The 9,953-nt window shown below is 42.4% G+C and overlaps 1 protein-coding gene across 1 annotated transcript; it reads right to left on the reverse strand.

Annotated features, from left to right (window-relative positions):
* Positions 1 to 1,868: 1,868 nt before the first annotated feature.
* LOC138901883 (uncharacterized) lies at positions 1,869 to 6,746 on the reverse strand. The gene is made up of 2 exons (XM_070189680.1): positions 6,421 to 6,746; positions 1,869 to 1,887 (listed from the first exon to the last, which is right to left on the reverse strand). Exons 1-2 carry the CDS (start codon positions 6,744 to 6,746, stop codon positions 1,869 to 1,871), a joined length of 345 nt encoding a protein of 114 aa, XP_070045781.1.
* Positions 6,747 to 9,953: the final 3,207 nt, after the last annotated feature.

Consider the following 9,953-nt stretch of genomic DNA (forward strand, 5'->3'; position numbering starts at 1 on the left):
ATCTGGTTTTGGAATGAGTCGGCTTGCCTAGTACCACGATAGGCGCCATCACGATATGTTAGGTATTTGGGTTGTGACATACAAATAGTTTTCCGATTATTTGTAGATAATGGAATAATAATTAGTAAAAAGAAGATGGAATATGTAAAATTTACATAAATTTTCTAGGAGTAGTTTTAGGAGACGGAAAAATTAAGTTACAACCCCATATAACTAAAAAAGCCTTAGAAATGTCAGACAAATTAAATAATACTAAGGAATTACAAAAGTTTCTAGGAATAGTAAATTATGCAAGAAGTTTCATAAAACATCTAGGAAAAATAGCAGGACCTTTATATGCTAAGACAGGTTCTACGGGACAAAAATATTTTAATACAGAAGATATAAAATTAGTCCAGAAAATAAAAGACAAAATAAAAATATTCCTAATTTAAACATGCCCTTAGAAACTGACTATTTACTTATAGAAACAGATGTAAGTTTTGAAGGATGGGGAGTAGTATTAAAAGCAAAACCCAATAAATACAGTGATAAAAGTGAAGAGAAAATATGTGCTTATCAAAGCGGTAAATATAAAGAAAAAGAAAACATGAGTAGTATAGATGCAGAAATTTTAGCTGTAATATATGGATTAAATAGTTTTATACTCTATATATTAAACAAACCAGAAATATTAATTAGACTAATTGTGAGGCTATAGTAAGGTTCCACCAAAAGATAAATGAAAAGAATAGCAGTAGAAGAAGATGGTTAAATTTCGTTGATACTATATCAATCTATAACCTAATATTTGAACATATTAAAGGAAAAGATAATAACTTAGCACATCAGTTAAGTAGGTTAAAAATTACTGTTAGCTAATAGACATATTTTGCATTGACAACATGAGACCAACAAACCCAAAGACTGAAGACAAGGGAAAAGGCATCAAAGCCACACCCTCAAACACTTATTCCCAGACAATGTTAGGTAATTTTTTATTTAAGTCACAAATATTAGTAGAACATACTAGTAGGGATAGAATACATTTTGGAAAATATAATTTAATAATCTTTCCACCGTCAAATATATCATTTAGAGTTTTAGCAGAATGTATAATAGATAGACCACAAAGATGCCTGGTAGACAATTTATGGATAACATATAATAAAAAAGATACTAAATATTTTAAAGCAGTTCTGAATGCTTTATGCCAATATTTTACAGACAAAAGCCAAGAGAATTCTTTTTAAATATTATGTAGTAATACATGGTAAGACCAATGGTATTTTCCAGACTTGGATAGAAGTTTTAGACACCATAAAAGATTTAGAAAAACCTCTTTTTAAAGGTTTTAATAATTTTACTGAAGCATTAGACTATGCAAGGGGTATATTAGGACCAAATTATTACATCTCTCCAGTACTAAGACAAAACCCAGAACAAACCCCTCAATATAACATCTAAAAGGATACAGGCAAGATAATCTTTTGTGATCATTGTTCATCAATGACCGAAGCCTTCAAAAGTCTCAACCAAAAGAATGAATCCTTAGAACAAGAAAAATCAAGACTAATGCAGCAAGTTAAAGTATTAGAGCAAAGACTGCAAGCAGTAAAGTTTGAGTTAGCACAATCTCAAACTCAAGTGGTCCCTCAAACAAGGTATAATTAGCAGCAATTGAGTTCTCTATCTCAATCTCAAAATAAAATAGATGAGAAGGGTGTGCATTCTCCAATGAATGCAATGAAATTTACTGTATCGGATAGAGATACAGCTAGTCCGACTCAAGCGGTAGCCGATAAAGACTCATCAAATCCGTTTATGGCTGTCACTTTGCCAAAAAGTGAAGAAGAAGACTACCCAGAACACTTGTACAAGGAGAAGAACTAAGGAAGAAAGTAATAACTTCAAAAAAGAAAAAAAAATGATAAAATATAATTTATAAGCAAACATTAGAGAAATTCTTTCAAGACGAAGGCAAGCAAGACAAACATATTGCCACGACCAAAATTCACCTAGTCGTGATGACACCTAACCCAACCCGTCGGGTAAGCCAATTAACAACTATCCAATTCATTTAATATTTAGCTGACTCTAATACACTCCTCAAGCACTGGTAGTACAAATCATGAGCTTCTAAGATTAGAATTTACAAAGGTGGTATGAAATAAATACATCATATGTTCGAAATGTACATAAATAAATTTTTATAAATCTAAGGCTACCATGAACAAGAGGCAGCTACGACTGGAACACATGTACATCTTCAAATCAAGCTCCCGTCGATCACAGCATGTCACGACCCAAAATTTTCCACCGACGGGACCGTGATGACGCCTAACATTTCACTTGCTAGGCAAGCCAACGTTAGAGAATCATTAAATCAATTCCTTATTCCCATTCAGTAATTAACAATAATTAACTAAGATTGAATATAATAAGTGCGGAATATCATAAAACTGTATTAATTACTACCACCCAGATCTGGAGTCATAATTCACGAGCATTCTAGAATTTACTACAAGTAAGAGTCTGAAAGAAATACAACTGTCTGAATGAAAGAAACAGTAGAACAGAAAAGATAGACGGGGACTTCAAGGTCTATGAACGCCGACAGATATACCTTGAGTCTCCGGACAGAGGACCAATAGCAAAATCTCGATCAACCCGAGCCGGTATCAAAATCTGCACAGAAAGTGCAGAGTGCAGTATCAGTACAACCGACCACATGTACTGGTAAGTGTCGAGCCTAACCTCGACGAAGTAGTGACGAGGCTAAGGCAAGGCACCTACAAATCAACATGTACAATTTAACAGTGTATATACAAATAACAGAAATGAAGAACTAAACAGGAAATATCGGGAGGGGAACATACTGAGGGGAATACAAGATAAAGAACTACAACAGAATGATCACTGGAGCAGTCAATATACCATGAATCGACAGGAATAGTGAATACAGTAAAGGAAAAATGCACGACATCACCCTTCGTGCTTTTATTCTCAATCTCACCATAAAATTAATAGAAACGACACGGCATCACCCTTCGTGCATTAACTCTCATATCATGGCACAACATCACCCTTCGTGCTTTTACACTCACAATATGGCACAACATCACCCTTCGTGCATTAACACTCACAATATGGCACGACATCACCCTTCGTGCATTAACACTCACAATATGGCACGGCATCACCCTTCGTGCATTAACACTCACAATATGGCACGACATCACCCTTCGTGCATTAACACTCTCCCTTACCATAATGCAATGCATAAATAACAACAGGGAGATAAAATAACAAGTACAAACCTTACTTCAACATTTTGTTCCACAATATAAATCTCAACTTTTAAATGAATACTCGATTACCAACAGAAAATCCGTAACCAGGATAATGACGATCAATTTAACAACACTAGTATAAACATGTAGCAATTAGGCATAGGAAAGAGACAATATAAGAAAACGGAAGAAACTAGAATACATGTAAATTGGCGGCGCATAAGTACTCGTCACCTCACATATACGCCGCTCACATGAATTTTACTTAGCAAATAATCTAAGGTTCCTAATTCCCTCAAGTCAGGGTTAGACACAACACTTACCTTGCTCCGAAGGCCACTTAATTCTCAATCACAGCTTTTCCTTTGGACTTCACCTCCAAACCACTCGTATCAATTCAAAAATAGCTCAATAATATCAAATATTGCTAAAGAAATCAATTATATTACATAAATTAAATGTCACAAATTTTCCTCCAAGAAGTCGAAAAATCGACCCCGGCCCGCTTGGTCAAAACCCGAGGTTCGGACCAAAATCCATTTACCCATTCACCCCCAAGCTCGAATATGTAATTAGTTTTGGAATCCGACCTCAAATTGAGGTCTAAATTCCCAAATTTCCGAAATCCCTAGTTTTCTACCCTAATTCCTAATTTTACCATGAAAACTCTAGATTATAGGTTTCTAATTCATGAAACATAATGGGTAATTGAAAGAAAATGGTTTAGAATCACTTACCAACAATTTGGGGAATAAATGGCTCTTGAAAAATTGCGTCTCACCGTTTGGTTTTTGAGAAAAATGATTTTTTGGTTAAATCCCGTTTTTGGATTCTGTTAAGTGTTGGGCGACAGTGTGCATCGCGTTCGCGAGGCCACTGTCGCATTCGCAAAGGGCATTGGCTGCAAAGCCTTCGCGTTCATGAGACAGTGCTCACATTAGCGTAGGCTACCCCCTACTGGACTTCGCGTTCGCTAGACATTGCTCGCGTTCGCGATAAAGAAAAGGCTGACTCCCCCCAGTGCCTAACACTACGCGTTCGTGATGGGCTTGTCGCGTTCGCGAAGTTTAATGCCCCCATCGCTTCGCGTTCGCGACCAAGCCTTCGCGTTCGCGAAGAAGTAATTCCGGCCTAATCATTTTACTCTTCGCGTTCGCAAGAGGATCTTCGCGAATGCGAAGAAGGATATGCCAGACACCAGAATCTGCAGAAAACTAGATTTTCCAAAGTCCAAAACATCCCGTGGCCTACCCGAAACTCACCCGAACCCTCTGGGATCCAAACCAAATATGCACACAAGTTTAAAAATATCATACGAACTTGGTCGCGCGATCAAATCTCCAAAATAACACTTAGAACTACGAATTTAGCACCAAATAAAATGAAATTCTCAAGAACACTTTAAAATTCCTATCTTCTTAACTGGACGTCCGAATCACGTCAAATCAACTCCGTTTCTCACCAAATTTCATAGAAAAGTCTTAAATATCATAATGAATTCTTATAATTAATTAATTTTCAGACTTTTAATTTTTATCAAAAATTCATAACTTGAGCTAGGGACCTCCGAATTCGATTTCGGGCATACGCCCAGGTCCCATAATTCGATACGGATCCACCGGGACCGTCAAAACACGGATCTGAGCCTGTTTACCAAAAATGTTTATCGAAATCAACTAAAATCAACTTTTAAGGTAAAATTCTTATTATCATCAATTTTCAACATAAAAGCTTTCCGAAAACATGCCCGGACTGCGCACGCAAATTGAGGAGGGTAAAAATGAGATTTTTAAGGCTTAAGAGCGTAGATTCGAGTTCTAAAACATAAGATGACCTTTCGGGTCATCACATTCTCCACCTCTAAAACAACCGTTTGTCCTCAAACGAACATAGAAAAGTACCTGGACTGGTGAAAAGGTGGGGATATCTACGTTGCATATCGGACTCGAACTCCTAAGTAGCTTCCTCAATAGGCTGACCTCTCCACTACACTCGAACTGAAGGGTAACTCTTTAATCTCAACCGGCGAACTTGCCGGGCTAAAATAGCCACCGACTCCTCCTCGTAAGTGAAATCCTTATCCAACTGGACAGAGCTGAAATCTAACACATGGGACGGATCACCGTGATACTTTCGAAGCATGGACACGTGGAATACCGAATGAACAGCTGCTAAACTAGGTGGCAACGCAAGCTTGTAAGCCACCTCTCCCACTCTCTCCAGAATCTCAAAAGGTCCGATATACCTAGGGCTCAACTTGCCCTTCTTTTCGAACCTCATTACACCCTTCATGGGTGATACCCGAAGTAACTCTCTCTCTCCGACAATGAATGCAACATCACGAACTCTATGGTCGGCATAACTCTTCTTCCTGGACTGAGCTGTGCGAAGTCGATCCTGAATAATCTTGACCTTATCCAAGGCATCCTGTACTAAGTCTGTGCCCAACAATTGAGCCTCTCCCGGCTCGAACCACCCAACTGGCGACCGACACCGCCTACCATATAATGCCTCATAGGGAGCCATCTGAATTCTCGACTGGTAGCTGTTGTTGTAGGCAAACTCTGCAAGGGTCAAGAACTGATCCCACGATCCTCCAAAGTTTATAACACATGCGCGGAGCATATCCTCCAAGATCTGAATAGTGCGCTCGGACTGCCCGTCCGTTTGAGGATGGAATGCTGTGCTCAACTCAACCCGTGTACCCAACTCACGCTGTACTGCCCTCCAGAAGTGCGAGGTGAACTACATACCTCGATCAGAAATGATAAACACGGGCACCCCATGGAGACGGACGATCTCACGAATGCAAATCTTTGACAACCGCTCCGCGGAATAGGTAACTGCCACAGGAATGAAATGCGCTGACTTAGTCAGCCTGTCCACAATGACCCAAACTGCATCGAACTTCCTCTAAGTCCGTGGAAGTCCAACAACAAAATCCATAGTGATACACTCCCACTTCCACTTCCACTCAGGAATCTCCATCTTCTGAAGCAAACCACCAGGTCTCTGATGCTCGTACTTTACTTGCTGACAATTTAGACACCGAGCTACATATGCAACTATGTATTTCTTCATCCTCCTCCACCAATAATGCTGCCGCAAGTCCTGATACATCTTGGCGGCGCCCAGATGAATAAAATACCGGGAAATGTGGGCGTCCTCAAGAATCAACTCATGAAGTCCATCCACATTAGGCACACAGATATGACCCTGCATCCTCAAAACTCCATCATCTCCAACAGTAACCTGCTTGGTACCACCGTGCCACACTGTGTCTCTAAGGACAAGTAAATGAGGATCGTTATCATGCCGATCTCTGAGGCGCTCAAACAAAGAAGACCGAGCAACTGTATAAGCTAGAACATGGTTGGGCTCAGAAACATCCAACCTCACGAACTGGTTAGCCAAGGCCTGATCATCCAATGCAAGCGGTCTCTCACCAACTGGAATATATGCAACGCTACCCATCCTGATTGACTTTCTACTCAAAGCATCGGCCACCACATTGGCCTTCCCGGGATGATGCAATATGGTAATATCATAGTCTTTCAATAGCTCCAACCACCTTATCTGCCTCAAATTGAGTTCCTTCTGCTTCAACAAATATTGCAAGCTCCGATGATCCGTGAATACCTCACATGGCACGCCGTAAATATAGTGCCTCCAAATCTTCAGCGCGTGAACAATGGCTGTCAGCTCTAGATCATGAACATGGTAATTATTCTCGTGAACCTTCAACTGCCACAAAGCATATGCAATAACCTTGCCACCCCGCATCAATACCGCACCTAAACCATTACGGGATGCATCACAATATACTATATAAGGTCCTGAACCTGTGGGTAACACCAATATCGGTGCCGTAGTTAAAGCTGTCTTGAGCTTCTGAAAGCTCGCTTCACACTCGTCTGACCACCTGAACAGGGCACCCTTTTGGGTCAATCTGTTCAATGGGGTTGCTATGGATGAAAACCCTTCCATAAATCGACGGTAATAGCCCGCCAAACCCAGGAAACTATGGATCTCTATAGCTGATGTGGGTCTAGGCCAGTTCTGAACTGCCTCAATCTTCTTAGGATCCACCTGAGTATCCTATGCTGATACAACATGACCCAAGAAAGCAACTGAACTCAACCAAAACTAGCATTTTGAGAACTTAGCATATAACTGGCTGTCTTTCAGAGTCTGAAGAACGATCCGAAGGTGCTGCTCATGCTCCTATCAACTATGGGAGTAGATCAAGATATCATCAATAAACACAACCACAAAGGAATCCAAGTAGAGTTTGAACACCCGGTTCATCAAATCCATGAATGCTGCTGGGGCATTTGTCAGCCCAAATGACATCACTAGAAACTCATAATCCCCATACCGAGTCTGAAAAGATGTCTTAGGAACATCGGATGCCCTAATCCTTAACTAATGGTAGTAAAATCTCAAATCAATCTTTGAAAACACCTTGGCACCCTGAAGCTGATCAAATAAATCATCAATCCTCGATAATGGATACTTGTTCTTGATGGTGACTTTGTTTAACTGCCGATAATCTATACACATCCTCATCGATCCATCTTTTTTCTTCACAAACAACATAGGTGCACCCCAGGGCGAGACACTAGGTCTAATGAAGCCCTTATCAAACAAATCTTACAACTGCTCCTTCAATTCTTTCAACTCTGGTGGGGCCATGCGGTATGGCGGAATGAAAATGGGCTGAGTGCCCGGAGTCAAATCAATACAGAAATCAATATCCCTATCGGGTGGAATCCCTAGCAGGTCTGCAGGAAACACCTATGGAAACTCGCAAACAACCGGCACTGAATCCATGGAAGGAACCTCCACACTAGAATCGCGGACATAAACCAAATAAGCTAGACACCCCTTCTCGACCATATGCCGAGCCTTCACATAATAGATAACCCTGCTGGTAGAATGGCCAAGAGTCCCTTTCCACTCTAATCGAGGCAATCCCTGCAAGGCTAAGGTCACCGTCTTGGCATGACAATCTAATAGGATGACACATAGGATTAAGTAGATCCCAGATCAAATAGAACTGGAGCATCTCTACTGCAAACTGAAACAGTACCTGTGATAACAACGTCAGATGACTCAGCCTCAGGCATGGCTGGGAAAGCATAACACCGGGGCTGGGCCCCACCACTCTGAACTACGTCCCTGGGACAACCTCTAACTAGTTGGTCTCCACCTCTAACAGCCTGACCTCCACCTCTAACAGTCTGGCCTCTACCTCTGGCTGCCTGACCCCTACCTCTGGCTAGCTGAGCATGTGGTGCAGCAACTGGTGCCGGAACCATGGCACGAGAACTCTGATGCTGTGAGCTGCCTGTTTTCCTAGGGCAAAATCTAGCAATGTGCCTCGGATCACCACAAGTATAACATAACCTCGGCTGCTGTAACTGCTGACCCTAAAACTGACCCCGTCGACCTGAATAACCCTCCTGATAACTCTAGAGTGGAGGTGCACTAATAGGAGCTGGTGGGGCACTGTAGGCTAGCTGGTCGGAATAATGCATCTGAGGGCCACGACCACCTGAGGCACCGTGGGATGCCTGGAGCACTGAATGAAATGGCCTGGGAGGATGGCCTCTACCAAAAGTACTCCTGCCTCTGGATGAGGCACCGCTGAACTCACCGTAATGGCGAGGTCTCTTGTCAGACCCCTAATCTCCCTGAGTAAGAACCATTTTGACTCGTCTGGCGACATTAGTAGTAGCCTGAAAAGAAATCTCACTCCCAGTCTCCTTAGCCATCTGCAATCTGATAGGCTGAGCAAGTCCATCAATAAACCACCTCACCCTCTCTCTCTCGGTGGGAAGTAGAAGAATAGCATGACGGGAAAAATCCACAAAACAGGTCTCATACTGAGTAGCAGTCATACTGCCCTACTGGAGACGCTCAAACTGACGGCGATGCTCCTCTCTCAATGTTATAGGCAGAAACTTCTCCATGAAGAGCTGAGAGAACTGGTCCCAAGTAAGAGCAGGCGACCCAACTGGTCTGGTCAACAAGAAATCTCTCCACCATTTCTTGGCGGAACCAGTCATCTGAAATGAAGCAAAATCGACCCCATTGGTCTCCACTATACCCATGTTTCGTAGGACCTCGTGACAACTGTCAAGATATTCCCGGGGGTCCTCTGAAGGAGCACCACTGAAGTGAACAGGAAAGAGCTTGGTAAACTTGTCCAATCTCCATTAAGCCTCAGAAGACATAGCTGGCCCATCTCCTACCTGTGCCGCAATAACCGACTGAACTAATCCGACTGGCTGAGCTACTAGAGCCTGATACTGGGGAGCTATCTGCTCCGAAGCTGGAGTGGTGGGAGTCTGGGCTCCTCCTCCAGCCTGAGAGACTGCTGGTGCCATGGGAAATGCGCCAGTCTGGGCCACACTCTCCATAAGGCCCACCAAACGGACCAAAGTGTCCTGAAGTACTGGGTAGCAATGAACCCCTCCGGAACCTGAGCTGGTTCGGCAGGAACAGTCTGGGCTGGAACCTCCTCATCAAGATCTATCTGAGGCTCCACTGCTGGGGCTACTGCTCGGGCTCTGGGCTGAGCCCGCCCCTACCTCGGCCTCTGGCACGGCCTCGGCCTCGACCTCTGCCCCGCGTAGGAGCTGCCACTAGAGGCTCTGGCTGCTGCTCAGCTGAGGA

Source organism: Nicotiana tomentosiformis, chromosome 11 (assembly GCF_000390325.3).
Source record: "Nicotiana tomentosiformis chromosome 11, ASM39032v3, whole genome shotgun sequence".
NCBI classification, from domain to species: Eukaryota; Viridiplantae; Streptophyta; class Magnoliopsida; order Solanales; family Solanaceae; genus Nicotiana; species Nicotiana tomentosiformis.

Bases quoted from the DNA above. Each gene is read 5' to 3' on its own strand.
- LOC138901883 (XM_070189680.1), bottom strand. From the start codon at position 6,746: ATGGGTAGCGTTGCATATATTCCAGTTGGTGAGAGACCGCTTGCATTG.